The sequence below is a fragment of the Myxozyma melibiosi genome (genome assembly GCF_037950935.1).
Source record: "Myxozyma melibiosi strain Phaff 52-87 chromosome Unknown BZA70scaffold_16, whole genome shotgun sequence".
Taxonomy (NCBI): domain Eukaryota; kingdom Fungi; phylum Ascomycota; class Lipomycetes; order Lipomycetales; family Lipomycetaceae; genus Myxozyma; species Myxozyma melibiosi.
The window spans coordinates 138,547-155,757 of NW_027042930.1; the positions used below are offsets into that span (position 1 = coordinate 138,547).

A 17,211-nucleotide genomic window follows, 5' to 3' on the forward strand; every position below is an offset into this window, starting at 1 on the left:
CGCTAATAAAAACCTTAAATATTTCCTAAAACGCGCATCGCACAGACTGTGATGACTCAGCGACTACGTAAACCAATTTGGTTGCTGTTCTGGTCCAAACCTCGGCAGCCTAATTCGGACTCGAGCTTTGTTCTCTACCCCGCCATCTCTTCACTTTCCATGTTTTCTTCTTGACTTTTGTTTTATACAACAAAACAGCATTATAACGATAATAAAGAGATAAGAAGAGAGAATGGCGTCGCATTCTGCTTCTGTGGCCTTCGCGCCTCTGCTCTCGTCTCTCGCAAACCTGCCTCCATCGCTCACCTCGATGCTCAACAGCTCTCACATCGTCAGTCTTCTCTTGATCTCTTGATCTCTCTTTATCCAACCTACTCACATCATATAATCTCCTCTAGACCGTTCAGGACGTCGTCCTCGAGCTCAACTTCAAGTCCAGCAAACGCACCCTCTCCGCCTTCTGCGGCTGGACCGGCTTCTCCTCCCTCACCCACGACCGCTCTCAGACCGACTTCATCGAACTTGATCCCGCATTTGCCAAATCCATCGGCCTCTCAGAATCCACCCGCGTCCGTATCACCGTCCATGTCAGTCCTCCCGAAGCCCACGTCGTGCACCTAGAGCCCGCTTCTTCCGACGACTGGGCTGCCGTCGAACTCCACTCCGGCATGCTCGAGACAACAATCCTCTCACAGATCAGAGCCATTTCTCCTTCACAGCCCGTCATCCTGCACGTCACTCAGACAATGAACGCAACTCTGAATGTCACGTCTATCGAACCACCGCTAAGCAAGCAGCTTCTCTTTGCCAAACTGTCGCCAAACGCAGAGATCGTCGTCGCGCCTAAGCCGGCTCAAAAGACCGCTCCAAAGACCGCTCCAAAGACCGCTCCAAAGACACCCGCCTCGGTACAAGGCAAGAAGAGCGTCTCTGGCAGTTCTCGCCGCCCTACCGCCACCTCTGACAGCCACTCTGTCTTTCGCTCAATCGCACTTCCTCATCCCTATTTCGACGACGAAGAAGACGAACTCCAAGACGAAGATGATTGCGTTTTCAAAGAGTACAAGTCGCAAGATGGTAAGCTGGCTCTCTACGTCGATACAGAGACACTTGCTCCTTCACTACGAACCGCTCAGCACGTGTACATCTCCCTTGTTCATGCGCCTCTTTTATCAGAACAACCACCCGTCCCTGCCTCTCCGCAACCCGCAGACGAAGAAAACAACCAGCCGTCCATCGCCTCGAAAATAGTCGTCGAAGTCATCCACTCTCTCGCATTCCCTCCTTCTACCGTCGGCATATCTAAACGCGCAGCTATAGCATTGGGACTCAAAGATCTCGTCAAACCTCATATTCTCAAAGTCGAGTCGGCTGGAAAACCGTTGTCGAGACAACCCAAGAAAATATACATTGTCCCGTTTGCCGATCCAGCTGCGAAATCGGAGATCAAAGTCGGAGGCGACAAATCAGATCTGTCTCTAGAGTTCTTGCGAAAACTAGCGCTTCTCGATGGACCTCTCTCGAATAGACAACGGTTACCGAAATCGGATCCGATATTGCCATTCGGTGGGTATGTCGAGTTCGAGCTGGCTGACGGCTGGATTCTCACATCACAGTCCTCATCTTCCGTCTTTCAGTTGAGAAATCCGGTTGCTCCATTCGAGGGTGCCATCATAGAAAGTACAAATTACCCTGATCTGCGTGACGTACGTCTCTTTGGGGTCGACAGCTCCATTCAAACGATTGAAAAGAGTCTGAGACATGGTGAAGGAGTGCTACTAGCAGGTGCAAGTGGCTCGGGAAAGAGTGCTATTGTGGACCGCGTCTGTGCAGGTCTTGATAGAGATCTGATCTGTAAGTTCTAATACTTTTTATGTTTTGCTGAGATCATCACTAATACTCTATAGACAACTTCCGAGTTCAATGCTCAGATTTCACCGAGTCACGATTGCCCGTCATAAAAGACCAACTTCTGAAATGGTTCGCTACAGCATCTTTCTACGCCCCTGCAGTGATAATCTTCGAAGACATCGGCTCTCTATTCCCAGAAGAGCTCGAACACGTCGACGCATCTCGAACAAGGCTTCTCACCGCCCTCTTTACAAAATACGTTCTCTCCACCGCCCGAGCCCGAAAAGTCACGATATTAGCTACCGCATCGGGGAAAGATACTGTCCATAGCGCAATCACATCCGGGAACGTCATCAGCGAGATTGTAACGCTTAAAGCACCAGACAAAATGATCCGGCGACAAATCCTTAGCGAAATCCTGCGACGAAACGGCATTGTTGAAGACAGCGCTGACGGGCAACCACTCGATGTGTTTGCTGTTGCTGATAAGGCCGAAGGATACCTCCCAGGCGACCTCCGCATTCTCACCGACCGCGCAAAGCATGAGTCGCTCGTTCGCACCCTCGAAAGTCCTGACTCGTCCGCCGCGCTTACGAACCTCGATTTCACCGCCGCGCTGTCCGGATACACCCCTGCTTCTCTTCGAGGCGTGAATCTCCAGACTCCCTCAACTACATGGGCCGAGATAGGCGGTCTCCACGAAACGAAGCGCGTGCTCCTTGAAACTCTAGAGTGGCCCACAAAGTACTCTCCCATCTTCGAATCATGCCCCCTCCGCCTGCGCTCAGGCCTGCTTCTCTACGGCTACCCCGGCTGCGGCAAGACCTTCATCGCCTCCGCCGTCGCTCGTGAATGTGGCCTGAACTTCATCACAATCAAAGGCCCCGAGATCCTCAACAAGTACATCGGCGCCTCTGAGAAAAGCGTCCGCGACCTCTTTGACCGCGCACAAGCCGCCAAGCCCTGCGTGCTTTTCTTTGACGAATTCGACGCTATCGCACCTAAGCGCGGCCACGACAGCACAGGCGTCACAGACCGCGTGGTGAACCAAATGCTAACCCAAATGGACGGCGCAGAAGGTCTCGACGGCGTCTACGTCCTCGCCGCGACATCGCGTCCGGATTTGATTGATTCGGCGCTCCTGCGGCCCGGGCGTATCGACAAGAGCTTGCTCTGCGATATGCCAAACTTGGACGACCGCGCAGATATCCTGAGAGTCGTGGCTACAAAGATGAAAATCGACGAGGATGAAGTCGATTTACTAGACATCGCGGGCGCGACAGAGGGATACTCTGGCGCGGACCTGCAGGCGCTGGTTTACAACGCTCATCTGGAGGCCATCCACGACGTCGTCGACAGTAAGCTTGAAGCAACGATGTCTGCTACTGATGCACATAGTACCCGAAACGGAGAGGTTCGTGATATCGAGTACTTTGATATTCTGTACGATGAGACAAGCAACGCCAAGCGTCTCCAACCCCACAACTCACACCTCACATCCTCTCGCTTACGCTCTATCCTCAACCCTTCCAGCAATCCACAATCCGACACCTCCGAACCGGGAACGAAAAAATCAAGCACGCCAGAGATCTTGATCAAGTACAAACACATCTCCAAAGCGCTGGAGTCGACGAAGCCTAGTATCTCGCTCAAGGAGAGAAATCGTCTGGCGGCTGTCTATCATGAGTTTATCTCGGGAAGAAGTGGTGATATGCCTAGCGGAACGGCTAGCACCGATATCGGCGGGCGCGCGACGCTCATGTAAGATACAGATATACGGTATATATTAGAGATGTGTAGAGTGTATTATTTTGAGCAGCACTGATGTGCGAAAGAAACAAAAGTGATTAAGAGTAATAAAATAAATAGCAAAGATAGTACTTAAGGAGTGACTGTAGTTAGTAAACATAGGAAGAAAACAAAAACCGATTAAACACAAGAAAACTCCGGGCCCAGGTCTGTAAATGAGTGACTGTGGAAAAAGAGACGATGCGCCGAATGCAATGAAGAAAATAGACAAGAATATCAGAGTATACCCAAAACACAACAAAACAAAACAATAGGAGTAAGGCAAGCCACGCCCCTCCTCAGGTATTAGAAAAAAAATGAGTGACACTCGCATCATCTATACATAACCACCAAAAAACAATAACAAAACAGGAACTCAGTTTCAAACTTGATTCCGTTCTTTACTGTTGAGTTCGGAAAACAACACAGCCGGCGACAAGCTTTGAGTCATTAGCTCGTCCGGAGTATCGTAGATCACTGAAAAGGGCTCGTAGCCTTCTGATCGTCTTCGTAGATGTGATACAGTGTATGCCGTGAGGACAATCACAAACATTATCAGCAATGAGATTGCGAGCGATATCAGGACGACAAAGCCGGCTTTCATATGACTCTCTGGAAGATTAAACTCGGTTAGTGCTTGTTAACTAGGAAAAATCGCTCCAAACGACAACTTAGAAAGAGAACCCACCATTATCCGCGATTATTGACTGCAGGTCCTCCAGCGCGTTCGAATCTTGCGTGAATAAAGTATAAATATAGCCAGCCGACCCATCGTCCTTCGTACTGGACACAAACGGAGTCCAGCTACTTCCATCGTAAAATGCTGCCGAAACTGAGCCGTAGCTGGGAAGGACAAGCTGTCCCATAACCAGCAATACCATATTCTCGGGGATAATCGATGAAGTCGATCGGCTGTCTTTGAGCGGCAGTAGTTTCGCGTCATAGATGATTGAACCAGATTTGAGACTAGATCCTATATCTTCCCATGATGAGCCGTCGTAAGCCCATAGATAATTTGTGTCGTTCCCGGCAAACTGTCCCGCGACAATAGCATCAGACGTACTTCCGCTGGCGGTGACGAAAACATTCACAGGTCCAGGAAGTTCTGATGCCATCTGCCCTAGCACGTCCCAAGATAAAGTGCTGAAATCGTACATGGCCATATAGCTCTTGACTTCAGATCCGGTCGTCATGTTTCCTGCGACAACGAGGCGGTCGCTGTCGAGGAAGGTCAAAGAAGTCACATTACCACCCACACCACGAGTCAGCGCCGACCAAGTGCCATTCGACATATCGTATACACACAGGCCGTCGCACGAGACATCGCCAGCCTCTGAGAACGATCCACCAACAACGATTGATGAAGACCCGGGGCGAGCAACAATGGCGTTGATTTGAGGCGAGTCTCCGGACAAACCGTCGGGCTGAGTCGAAGCCAATGCTTGGCTCTCCAAATCCCAAATCGCGATATTCTCAATCTCAGAGTCGCCAACCGATCCTGAAAATGATCCACCAAGGACGATCGACTCGTTGTTGTAGTTGCAGAGCGCAAAGATACCCTGGTTGCTGTCGAGCTCGTCTGACGTCAATCCGTACTGCACACCGTCATCATTATAGACAATATAGTCTTTAAATGAGTTGTCATCTGAATCAACCGCAGAGAAGGAACCTCCAGCTACAGAGTACAGCTTGCTTTCTCTCGTGAAGTAGGTAACAGCGTAGATAGCATTCAAGTCGGAATCTGAAGAGCTAGTAGCTCGTTTTGAAACGCTAGAAGAACTCGACGAATCAAACTGAAACGGCATAGAACCAAGTTCATAATCCTCATTCACGGTTGCTCCTCCAGATGTGCTCAAGGACTCTGTCTCCAACTCTCCAGCAATAATATAAGTCTGATTATCCGTAGCGACAGACGCTGAAACAGATCCTTTGATGTAAGGCAGCTCGAGATCTGTTCGACCAGCCCATTCCGTTGAATTTGTCAACCAAAGAGCCAATCCATCAGCTTCGATTGCTTCATCATCATCGTTCTCTTTGATCTCTGTGAATGCTCCGTCGATTGCAAGGGCGTCATAGGTCGTATTAGATACTTGAACAGACATTTGCGCAATGTTCGTAACTGGACCGTCGACACCAGCGCCGAGCGCGATCCACGAATCCTTCTTGATTGAGTATCGAGCGACGTATGACAGACCGTCAGTTTCTGATGAGTTGTACATCGTCGACGTGAAGTTTCCGCCCACTACAACGATATCATCAATGGCAACGATCGACGAAATTGCGTCATTCAAGCCGCCGTCAGCGGTCATAATGTCGCCATCTTCAGTGATTGCCATAAAATTGTTCATTTTCTCGCTTGAGAAGTTTCCACCAATAAAAAGCATGGAATCCGTGACGGCAAGCGTATAGATCTCAGCTCCGTCGTCCAAATCCTCACCAGCCTCGTTGATTGCGGTCGAGTAGATTTCTGTTGTTGATGAGTTTGAGGAAGAAGTGTAGTTGCTTGGGTCATATTCAAAGAGACCGTTCAATCCTCCAGTCGTTGAGATAAGCACAAACTCGACCTTTTCAGCCACAATCGTGATGTTTCCAGACTGGCCGACTGTTGGCTTCAATACGACATAAGGCTGGAAGGAATCTGACACGGAGTCGACAAATCCCTCGTAGATCACGTCGTATTTTTCATAAGAGTTGGTTTGGTATAAGGTGGATGTCTTGTTGTTGCCGTTATCTTTGGGATGGATCGTCACGTCAACTGTTCCTCGAGAGTCGCACGTATCGTCTTCAGTGCAACCGGGGGTATACATCATCACGGTGTAGTTTCCGGAGACGTGGATGTCGGGGTAAAACTTGACAACAGCATCCGTGAGATTATCTGCTGAGACGGTTGTTGTCAAGTATGCGGAGCTGTCGTATGAAACCGTGGTCCATTCGTCGTCAGAGTATGAGGAAGTGCTGACCTCTGAAAGGCCGCAGGAGTCAGGCTCGTTGTAGTCGTCGACCGCATATGTCATGATTCCTATATTAAATTAGTCAGTAAAATGCCCTATCCAAATGTCCTGAGGAGAGTAAAACTTACGTTCCTGGAAAAGCTCGACTTGAGACAATCCGGCACCCTCGCCATAATAATCCAAGAGGTACAGACTGAAACCAGTGATCCCGATAACATCGACAAAATCAAATTCAGTGTACTCCGCGGTGGTGATGTTTGGGAGAGGACACCATGCGTCGCAATACTCGGTTTCTCCGGTTTCAGGGTCAGTGTAAGTGAGATTGAGGATTCCGTTTAGGGGCTCGGCTACAAAGCGGAAAAGCTTTGTTCCTCGATCGTCAACATCAGCGTTTCGAAGGCGCAACTTTGTGGGGTTGAATTCGTAGGCAAAATCAGCGGTCCATACTGCCTCAGATTCATCGGCTGCTAGCCATGTACTCTCTGCGGCCGTTGAGTTTTGGGCGCAAATGACTGAGCGGGGAAGATCGTAGGTGCCGTTGGAGTTGCCCTGAACGGTGACCGTCGAGGAGCGCATGTTGACAACTTGCAGAGCAGAGTCTGAATCTTCGGATGATGAGGTTGAGTCTGTTGACGAGTTGCCGAGTCCGGTGAATTTGCCGCCAAAAACAATGTTGTTGTCGCGAGCAACTATGGCGTGGACGGGACCACCGTTGAGACTTGTGAATGGGATATCGGCCCATTGCTCCAGAGAGGTGTCCCAGATAGCAACGTTGTTGGTAAATTGGCCACCAAAGTACACCAGCTCGTGCTCTGGGTCGCAGAGAACGGCGTTTGCGGTACCAGAGAGGCCATTGTCAAGACTGTAAACATCGCCTGAGCTGATGTCTACTCTGGCGACAGCCTTTGCACGCACTGTTCCGACTTTTGTGAAGTTTCCTGCAAGATAGAGATCTGAGTCTATCAGACACATTGAGCGTACGACACCATCGGTCTGGAGAAGGTCGAGGAAAATGTTTTCGCTTTGGGAGAGCAGCAGTGAGTCTTCGGTAGTAGTGCTTGAGGACAGTTTGGTGGTTCCTGAGGTCGTTGTCGACTGCTGGCTCGCATACTTGTACACGGAGAGTCCGCTGAAGTCGCCAGAGAAACCGACCTGACCGAAGGCAGCGAGATCGATTGCCGGGAGATCGACGGTCTTGAGGTTGAGAGCGAGGACCGCCCGGAGCGAGAGCGCGAGCGCGAGTGCAAACAAGCGCATGAGTCTCTCTGGAATGAGCCGAGACCGCAGAGGCTCGAGAGAAGTAGAAGATAAACACCAGAAGAAGAAGAGGAAGGGAGGGCTGAGTACGAGAAGGGTCTTGATATGAGGAAACGAGGACGGAGGCTGGTCGCGAGGCTGGTCGAAGATGGCTGGCTGGGTGTTCGCGACATCAAAACCTTAATCGGCCCCACAAGACAGTATTGTTGTGTGGTTGCCACAGCAACGCTGCACATTCGACACTTTATTTAGATTAGTAAACTAATTGCTTTTACTCTTCCAGACAGGCAATAACAACAACAGTTTCGGGAAGTTGTCACCGAGTGCGCGGACTCTTATGTTACGGTTGTTGTGTGTGATCTGTTATTGTCATGCATAGTATCTCCCTCTGCACATCTATATCCTCTGTATCGGTCATATATCACAGCTAATGACAAAACAGCCCTCTCGCCGGCCGGCTCAGTCGCGATGCCCATAGATAATGTCCTGTAAATGCGCCTGCTGCCACCGCGAGCATAACCCAACCCTGTAAACACTCGTCAGCAGTGGTTCTATTAACCGATCATAGCGCTCTCATAAGCGAGTACTTACATTATATGTCATAAACACCAGCCTGTCAATTTGATAGTAAAATTCATCAGCAGTGCGCCTGTTATAAATCCATGACAAACGCCCAGAACTCACATAAGGAAAAACGAATAGAGAACCTGCAAGCCGTAGATTCCCGACTTTATCAGCCTAATCTTCCTCAGCTGTCTGTCTCTAGGTCTCGTGATAGACGGGCTCGGCAGACTCTCTTCTGATCCTGTAGATTCTTCATAATGTTCAGCTGTCAGTATCAATCGTACAAAAGAGCTGCTTTCCAAGCCTACCTGCTGAATTCCATATCCTCAGATACTCGTAGCCCACGGCAAGAGCCATGACTACGACAAGCGAAATCAGAAAGCCGAGACCAGACCGTATATGCCACCAGCCAAAAACAATACAGAGATCATCTGAACTCCAGGTGAAAAGCATCTACAGTCGTTAGTAGTCACTCTTGCCAATGGCAATCAAAGTAGCTCATATCTTACATTCATCTTGCACGCGCTCTTCCCCGCCGCCATGCTGGCTGCATGGTCGACCCCGTCCATATGGTGCATAGAGTGATCCATAATTGTAAAAATACCAAGATACAAAGGCTCACAGGCAAAAGTTGAGGCAACGAGCACTGTGATATCCTTGCTCAGCGGTCATCGAACCCCATCTCATCTGGTGGCCATAACCCCACAAAACCCTTCCTCTCAGTCAGCAGCGGTCCGGGGACGCAAGAAATCCTTCCTTCTCGCCGTCCCTAAACCAGATTCAGCATTTCTGATTTTTTTAAAACATCAACTGTCTTCCAGCAGCTTGATTGCATCATTTCTTCGAGCATTTAATCAGGCTACAGCAGAGATGAGCGAGAATGGCTACTTAGAAGCAACTCGCGAAGCTGGTGAGTTTCTTTCTATCAAATCTCTCATAGATCCGTGCTAACAATGTCAGAAGCAGAGCGCCACCGCGACCGCGACCGTGCTCGCGATAGAGACCGTAGAGAACGGTACTCTGATCGCGACTACCACAAGGCATCCGAAAGTCGTTCGGATCGCACTCGAGACCGCGACCGCGACCGCGACCGCTATGATCGCGACCGAGAGTCGACTCACCGCGATCGCTCTGACCGCTCCGAACGTTCACGATACAGCGACCGCGACCGGGACAGAGATCGTGACCGCGATAGGGACCGCCGAGACCGAGACCGAGACAGAGATAGAGATCGTGACCGGGATCGCGATCGCGACAGAGACCGCATGCGTGATCGTGACAGCGGGAGAGACAGAGACAGGGACCGAACTCGTTCCCGCAAACCAACCGGCGCTAGTCTCGAGGCAGCGCTCGAGACTGCGGTTCCTATCAACGAGCGCAAGCGTCGTATGACAATGTGGGATATAAAACCTATCGGCTACGAGAACGTCACCGCCGAGCAGGCAAAGTTATCTGGTCTCTTTCCACTCCCCGGCGCACCGCGACAACAGAACTACGAAAACCGTGGCCAGCATAACCAGAATCATCAAAATAATAACAATGATAGTCCGTTTCCGAGAAATGCAGCTCCTCCTGCTACCCTTCAACCTAGCAATTCTCGACAGAGCAAGCGCGTCCTCGTTAGCAATCTACCAACCATGGAATCTGAGCGCGCGTTGGTCGATTTCATCAACTCTCTCATTGGATCTATCGCATCTACTACATCTCGCCAGGGCCTTCCTCTGGATGCCTGGCAGTTTAGTGGTGACAAAAAAGCGGGACTTCTTGAGTTCAAGACTACTGAAGATGCCACCATTGCCGTTGCGTTCAGCGGAGTTGAATTTCAAGGCTCTCACATCGTGATTGTACGTCCAAAGGACTACGTGGTTCCCGAGGCTAGTTCCACCCCCGCCGTCCCCGCCGTTGCCGACCAGCTTCCGCAAATCGTACCCGACACTCCGGACAAAATCTCAATCGCGAATATTCCGCCATTCCTGGAAGAAGAGCAGATTCTCGAACTTCTTAAAGAGTTTGGAGCACTCAAGAATTTCGTATTGCTTCGCGATAAGGATAATAATGAGTCCAAAGGAGTTGCGTTCTGTGAGTTCGTTGACGGTCAAATGACGGACGCCGTTTGTGATGGCCTTACTGGCATGGAGCTCGGCGATCAGCCTCTTATTGTCAGACGGGCATGCCTTGGAATCAAGCAGGCGACTCCTGTCGGCACATCCTCAGTGACGACAATGGCAGCGCTAGCCAACTCAACCGCCGGCGAAGTACCGACTACACGTGTTTTGCAGCTACTCAATATGATTGTCCCTGACGATCTGAAAGACGACGACGAGTACGAAGATATCAAAGAGGATGTTCGTGAGGAGTGTGAAAAGTTTGGTCCGATTATTGACATCAAGATCCCGCGACCTTCGAGGGATAATCCAAACCCTTCAGGTGTTGGGAAGATATTTGTAAGATATGAGAATGCCGAGTCATGCGCTAAAGCTATCAAAGCCTTGGCGGGTCGAAAGTTTGCGGATCGCACTGTCATTACGACTTATTTCCCTGAGGTAAGTGCCATTATCGAGAAAACAATTGAGATTATTGGTTTTGCATACTAACGTGTATAATTTATAGGAAAACTATGAAGTTGAGGCCTTTTAAAGTCAGTTAGAATAGCTATTGATACGCTTTTCGCAAAGGTCTATCTACTTTGATTCTAGTTTAGCAAAAGAGTACGCCATTTCATTTAGCTCAGTGCTCTATCTACAAGATCGCGTGTTCATTCTGACACATTTGTACTTAAAACAATCTGTATTCTATTATGTTTGGTTCATATTGGGCAACGTTATATACGGTAAAGAAATTGCTATAGACAAAAAAGCACAGGTCATAGACTGCGGATCTTCTCCGCAGCACCTTCATCATACGGATGACGCACTAGTAAATCATAGAGCTCGTCCGGCAACTGCGGTACGAAGCTGACAGCCAGGGTAATAACTTTCTTTGCTTGGAGTGGTGGGAACGTCCGTAGTAGCGCCATTGGGCTGCATATCAAGTTAGTTAAACTGCAAAACGTGTTTCATCTAGCGACAATTGATCTAAACTACCTTTGTGAGGCCAGGAGCGAATCCCGGATAAGTAGCAGTTGGGCTATAACCGCTAGGATATTCATATGAGGTCCGAATGCGATCAAAAAGTCCCACAGTATAAGCACCTCGTTCAACGGTGGCGTACAGGCTGACATTGTAAGTACAGCTTGATGATAGTTAGTACCAAGTCAGTAGATTCATAAAGAGGCATATCACGTACATGCAAATCCATAGAGCTCAGCCGTTAATAGTTTACTCTTCAAATAAGAATAGAGAGTCGGATCAATGATCTGCAAGCAGGCGTCTAGGATCTTTAGTCCTAGATGAACACCATCTAGCATAGGTCGAATATACAGAGGACAACAGGTATGGACAAAGGTATCCAAGATTGCGAAAGCCTGCGTCTCGCTATTGCAAGTATACAGGAACGGAGCGGCCAGTACGTTCAGTCCCTGTACATACAACTCTGAGACGGAAATATTCGCCATGTCAACGTTCATATATGAAGCTTCTGACGATGAATAAGGGTTGCGAGAACTAGACGGTCCAGGTGAATGCGGTTTCTGCCGTGACTCGACACGCAACTGTCTGACTTGTTCGCGGTGCTGTCGGTCACGATAGTCGTCCCATCTTCGCCACGCCAACGCATTCAGGATTCTGATTAGTGAAGTCTCTGACACACGTCGCTGGAAGAGAATGTCGGTCGTCAGTGTCCTGAATGTGTCGTTGCGGATCTTGGAGTATGCAGGTGACGCCCCGCGATGGATCAGATTGATGTAGTTTTTGGCTTGTGATGGAGGAACTTTGAGCAAAAGACTCCATACGTATGGTCTGTACGTGCAAAAGTCCTGTTATAAAGATCATAAGCTAAAGTCACTTGTCGAATTCGAATAAACAGGAAACATACACTCTCTGGATCATTTGAAAGCCCTTGCGTCAAAATCAAATATCTCAACTCAGACAAGCCTTGATCGACCACTATTGGCGGCTTCCGGAGCGCAGATTCTATCTGATCTCTCTTTTTATGATGAGCTCGTCTCATTGCTGTTTTGAATCAGAGGAGAGAGTTGAATGTTGCCTGCAGAGTGATTGTTGAAAGTGTTGTCAATCAATAAATAATCCCTGGCGCGTGGCGCGGCGAGATGTAAACAAACCTCAGATGCGTGTTGCGCGCTGACGTTTTATGGGTTTAGTGTCGCATTCGTCTTCTTGGATGTGGCGCACGCATCGGGAAGTGGGAGAATCCATGTAATAAAGGGATCTGAAGGATAATCTTCACGACATATCTATATTCTCTGAAATTCAGGCGCGGTCGAAGAAAGGCCTGATATACCCGGTGGAGCTATGCCTGATCCTAGTCATCTGCCATCTGCAGAGATGCAGTCACAGCAGCAGTCTCAACCGCAACAGCCTCCACAGATTGACAAGGCAGAGCTAGCCTTATACGAGCGCCTGAAGAAGGAGCATCGGGATATGATGACGAAGAAGCGGATTTTGGAGAAGAACGTTGTAAGTGTGTGCTGGTTATTCTCGCGGAGGGGCCTGGAGCTGACGTGTATTCAGAGCATTATTGAGGACCAAATATTCAAGTTTGAAGGCGCGTACTTGGAGGACACACCGAATGGCAATATCATCAAGGGATTCGATAACTACTTGAAAGCCGGTAGTTCGAGCTCTTTACACGGTGGAAGTAACGCGCTGAAGCGTCGTGCAACTTATACAGACAGTGACCGCCTGTTTTCCTTGAGCTCTTGCACATACACAAAGGTAAGCTTTAACTCGCTGCTTATTATTCTGTTGTCATACTGACAGACATAATGATAGTCGCTGCAGAAGGAAGCAGAAGTACATGAGGATTCAGGAACTGGCCGGCAAAACTCCGTTCCACCGGCCGCGTCGACATCGAAACAGCCAAATAAGAAGAAGAAACGGAAGAAAGATGATCACTCGAGTTCAGACTCTGACGATTCGCCGGCGGTGTCTACATTGCCGAAACGGCTGAAACTGCAAGTGAAAGGAGATGATTGATGAGTAGTCTGGAGTTCGGGACAAAGAGATGGTAATGGTGTACGATAAGTGTGTGGGAGGTGTTTGTTACTTTTTATGTTTATTACTCTCGTACTCCATCAAAACGTTAGAATACTAGCCAGAAAGTTCCGCATAGCTTTCAAACAGGTAGACTACCATTGGACTCATCAAACAGTGATGCCCTTGCTGACGGCATCCTTCCGTTCCTCCCAGACGGTCTTACCGGAGCAACTGCAAACTGTCTTGTCGTTCTCCCACACTCCAGCACTGCGAGCTATGACGCCAGCTACGTCTTTCAAAAACATACTCTTGCACTCTGCATCTTGTCCGACGACAAGCGCACGTCCAATCATCTCCCAGATAGGCAGATTCTCTTTGACGAGAAACGCCTGTCCCGCGCCCGTTGCGTCCGTAGTAACAGAGCCCAAGTTACGATAAACACCGCCCGTGCTAAGAGGACCTTGTGATATATCTCCGGCTGACCGGATCGAGGCGTAGTAGGTTGATGTAGGGCTCATACCCGTCAGTGTCAGGTCAACGAGGGTGCTGGTCGCAGAGGCCTTGACAAGTCGGGCTAGACCGCGTACTGGTGACGAGGCTTTTTCGGGCTCGTAGGTCTCGAGGATGCAAACGGCAGAGCCTGATAAGTGTTAGATGAATGCCGAGACTGGTTCAGTATACTCACTTACTGTTTGGTTCACCCGAGCCGCGGACAATCGCGTCCCGTCCTGTGTTCTGGATTGCTTTGACTATTTGAGATGGAGGAGCTGTGAGAATCAGAAAAATATCAAGTTAGTCTTGAGTATAGGCGACTGACGATAGAATAAAGTCGAACTTACCGCTTCCTTCGATGAAAACTAGCTGTTTCTCTAGATCATACTTCGTGGAGTTGATTCCTATGGTTTGATATTAGAACATCGATATTCGCAAGAGTCTCAATCAACAGCACAAGTAGATAAGATACCGTCAACTGTCTTAAGAGCACCATCGATATCTTTGGTGCAGTCATTGCAATGCATAGGCACGGCGAAGACGGTCTGTAGGAACCGGGGTAATTAGTAATTAGTAATCTGACGACATAACGTTGGTTATACGGCATTGTGTTCGCACTACCGCATAATGAATTATAAAAAGATGTTAATTGAAGGTAACCTACCTTTAGATCCAGAGTCATTGTGGAGTATGGTGATCGTTGTAGGAGCAGAGAGCACGTTCTCGAAAAGTTGGTGATTTAAGAGAGCAGGCGGGGCACAGAAAGAACCAGAAATTATAAATCCGCGCGCTGTTATCCCAAACCCGAAGTTCCTGTCGAGTAATTACTGAGGCTCGACAGCATGAACAGCGCTCCCGCTTCTTTCCCTATTTTTTACAATATTGTATTAAACTGCCTTATATATCATGAAGCCATTGTTACAATTTGCCGATATTGTTTGATGTCCGCTGCATCAGAAGAGCTGCATTTATTTTACTTTAGGTTGCGCTCAATGATATTCAACAAGTAATATATTCTCACTAATGTCTGCTCTATATCTCACATCCATTATCTTAGTAATATTCGGGAAACCAAAATCTCTATATCTGTCAAAATCAATTACAGTCATGCCTCTGGATCAGAATTTAGAACCATTTAATAGCCCTTCGACTTGTCCAACCAGTTGGTGACAGGCTTTCCTTCTCTGATCTGCTTGATGTTATGAACAGCAATATTTGTAACTCTCTCCTCATATGCGTCGACATGTCCACTAAGATGAGGTGTGACCATAATGTTCTTAACCGAAAACAACTTGTGTCCCTGGGGAAGGGGTTCGGGATCAGTGACATCAAGAGCAGCACCATCGATCAATCCGCTCTCTGCCGCCTCAATAAGATCGTCGGTGTCAACCAGACCTCCTCGAGCAATGTTGATGATGTAAGCACCCTTTAGCATCTGAAGAGTCTTCTTGTTGATCACCTTTGTTGTCTCGGGAGTCAATGGGGCGGAGATGACCAAAACATCGATATGAGAGCTGAAAAACTCGTCCATGTTTTCGAGACCCGAGATCCATTTGTCGGGGATGCTGCCGTCAGGATCACCAGATCCAGGGACTGCAATCTCAACGCGCTCCTTCTTTGGGGGATTCGAGAATGAATAGGCCACGATCTTCATACCAAGTGACTTTGCGATACGCGCGGTCTGACGACCAATTGCGCCATAACCAAAGATTCCCCTGTTGGTGATTGTGAGTGAATGTTTTGAGTGAATTGCAGACTTAAAAGTAATCATGATGCTCACATTGTCTTTCCCCACTGATCTATAACTCTGCGGGGGAAAATGCTGTCGTCACCCCAGATTTTCTGTTCCTGCCAGACGGGGTAGTTGAGAGACTGATGGAAGTGGGTGAGCATCATCAGGATAACGTATTCAGCAATAACGGGACTAACAGTCATACTCAATTAGCACCGAAGAAAGGGTAAATATCGAAAGCAAAGCACTACTGACCCATGAACACCGCTAGCCGTGGCGTATATGACTTTGTTCTCAGCCTGGAAGAATGGCTTCTTGACAATGACATTCGAACCAGCGGAGAACAATTGGATGTACTTGAGCTTCGGAGCAGCCTCAGGAGACGGTGGCAGCACTGTTCCAGTCAAGAGAACGGTCGCCTTAGCCCATTCCTCGGCAGAGACCTCGCGAACAGCTTTGCTTCTGCCGCCATATCCATCGCCCTGAATGATGGTCAGGGACCCGACGAAGGGAAGCGACTTGAAAGGCTCGTAGGCAGCAGCGTCGAATGCGCCGGGGTTGATGACAATGATATGTTCGAGGTCGTCCGACATGTTGTTAGACCAATTGATAGCTATAGACGAGAAGCCAAGGGATAGCAAAGAGAGAAAGAAGTAGGAAGCAGGTGAAGAGTCGAAGCAGGCTTATCTGACTAACACTTGATTGGGTCCGTGTCTCGGACTTTTGCGGTGCACCCGGAGTTTGCAGACGTGCTTATATAATGTAATTGTGCCATCTCCCAACTGCAGTCTTTTGTTAATTTCAACCTGTAGAGTGATGAAGAGAGATCTAGGATGGCATCGTTGAAGTGCGTTCTTCTTTAGTTACTAGATGTTCCTGTCGTTTACATGGTGGTCGTAGATCATTGCGTTGTGGTCAGCTCATCTATCCATGAGCCGGATCGATCAAAGGAAAGGATTGTTTTAATTGCAGCGGGTTTGTAATGCATACAGCAGAGTAAAGCTGCAAAGGCGGCTTATCCATATCACTTATCCATATCAATTAGGATCTGCAGATGTTCCTAGAATTCACCAGATTCCATGGATGACTACGGTGTTCAGACGTCAAGACGTCACGAACTGCGGAAGTGCGAAACTCTGGCGTGCAGAGAATCCGGTAAACGAACAAACACACCCGTACCAAGTTCCAGTACTAGAACTTACTATTGCATAATATCTGGACTGATGCCCAGGATGATTGAGCGACAAGCGTCAAGCGACTAGCCTTGCATGAGATGCTGGCAGACAAAGTCATTATGCCCCGACCGAGTCAGTTATATGAGTAACCTACGAATGGTGCTTTCAATTAACACCAGCAAGCAAAGCACTTTTATTGTATATACAGACCACAGCGCAAAACATTATCACTTGGTGGAAAAAAAGACGGAAGCACATCGTGGCCGGAGATGAAGACTCGAGGAGTCGCCAGAGAATGCGATTGTTCG

General features: G+C 48.6%; 8 protein-coding genes across 8 annotated transcripts; 3 read left to right on the plus strand and 5 right to left on the minus strand.

Moving 5' to 3' along the window:
• Positions 1-146: 146 nt before the first annotated feature.
• BZA70DRAFT_285417 (P-loop containing nucleoside triphosphate hydrolase protein) lies at positions 147-3,645 on the plus strand. The gene is given in 4 exon segments (XM_064913736.1): positions 147-331; positions 399-874; positions 887-1,854; positions 1,908-3,645. 4 exon segments carry the CDS (start codon positions 233-235, stop codon positions 3,614-3,616), a joined length of 3,252 nt encoding a protein of 1,083 aa, XP_064765609.1. The 5' UTR covers positions 147-232; the 3' UTR covers positions 3,617-3,645.
• On the minus strand, positions 3,646-8,046 carry BZA70DRAFT_285418 (cortical protein marker for cell polarity-domain-containing protein). Its single transcript, XM_064913737.1, has 3 exons — positions 6,719-8,046; positions 4,328-6,658; positions 3,646-4,251 (listed from the first exon to the last, which is right to left on the minus strand). Exons 1-3 carry the CDS (start codon positions 7,845-7,847, stop codon positions 4,022-4,024), a joined length of 3,690 nt encoding a protein of 1,229 aa, XP_064765610.1. The 5' UTR covers positions 7,848-8,046; the 3' UTR covers positions 3,646-4,021.
• On the minus strand, positions 8,038-9,194 carry BZA70DRAFT_285422 (Ctr copper transporter family-domain-containing protein). The gene is made up of 5 exons (XM_064913738.1): positions 8,921-9,194; positions 8,720-8,864; positions 8,532-8,661; positions 8,439-8,460; positions 8,038-8,373 (listed from the first exon to the last, which is right to left on the minus strand). The coding sequence occupies exons 1-5, from the start codon at positions 8,999-9,001 to the stop codon at positions 8,275-8,277; spliced, it is 477 nt and encodes a 158-aa protein (XP_064765611.1). The 5' UTR covers positions 9,002-9,194; the 3' UTR covers positions 8,038-8,274.
• Positions 9,195-11,194, plus strand: BZA70DRAFT_285425 (uncharacterized protein). Its single transcript, XM_064913739.1, has 3 exons — positions 9,195-9,321; positions 9,378-10,954; positions 11,022-11,194. The coding sequence occupies exons 1-3, from the start codon at positions 9,282-9,284 to the stop codon at positions 11,046-11,048; spliced, it is 1,644 nt and encodes a 547-aa protein (XP_064765612.1). The 5' UTR covers positions 9,195-9,281; the 3' UTR covers positions 11,049-11,194.
• On the minus strand, positions 11,195-12,649 carry BZA70DRAFT_285426 (rab-GTPase-TBC domain-containing protein). Its single transcript, XM_064913740.1, has 4 exons — positions 12,384-12,649; positions 11,697-12,324; positions 11,495-11,642; positions 11,195-11,431 (listed from the first exon to the last, which is right to left on the minus strand). Exons 1-4 carry the CDS (start codon positions 12,516-12,518, stop codon positions 11,275-11,277), a joined length of 1,068 nt encoding a protein of 355 aa, XP_064765613.1. The 5' UTR covers positions 12,519-12,649; the 3' UTR covers positions 11,195-11,274.
• Positions 12,650-12,677: 28 nt separating this feature from the next.
• On the plus strand, positions 12,678-13,564 carry BZA70DRAFT_285429 (histone acetyltransferase subunit NuA4-domain-containing protein). The gene is made up of 3 exons (XM_064913741.1): positions 12,678-12,985; positions 13,040-13,243; positions 13,301-13,564. Exons 1-3 carry the CDS (start codon positions 12,821-12,823, stop codon positions 13,502-13,504), a joined length of 573 nt encoding a protein of 190 aa, XP_064765614.1. The 5' UTR covers positions 12,678-12,820; the 3' UTR covers positions 13,505-13,564.
• Positions 13,565-14,822, minus strand: BZA70DRAFT_285432 (superoxide dismutase). Its single transcript, XM_064913742.1, has 5 exons — positions 14,661-14,822; positions 14,469-14,541; positions 14,344-14,400; positions 14,194-14,271; positions 13,565-14,144 (listed from the first exon to the last, which is right to left on the minus strand). Exons 1-5 carry the CDS (start codon positions 14,676-14,678, stop codon positions 13,672-13,674), a joined length of 699 nt encoding a protein of 232 aa, XP_064765615.1. The 5' UTR covers positions 14,679-14,822; the 3' UTR covers positions 13,565-13,671.
• A 2-nt stretch (positions 14,823-14,824) lies between these two features.
• On the minus strand, positions 14,825-16,701 carry BZA70DRAFT_285435 (D-isomer-specific 2-hydroxyacid dehydrogenase-like protein). Its single transcript, XM_064913743.1, has 3 exons — positions 15,984-16,701; positions 15,777-15,920; positions 14,825-15,711 (listed from the first exon to the last, which is right to left on the minus strand). The coding sequence occupies exons 1-3, from the start codon at positions 16,319-16,321 to the stop codon at positions 15,132-15,134; spliced, it is 1,062 nt and encodes a 353-aa protein (XP_064765616.1). The 5' UTR covers positions 16,322-16,701; the 3' UTR covers positions 14,825-15,131.
• Between the last annotated feature and the right edge of the window lie 510 nt (positions 16,702-17,211).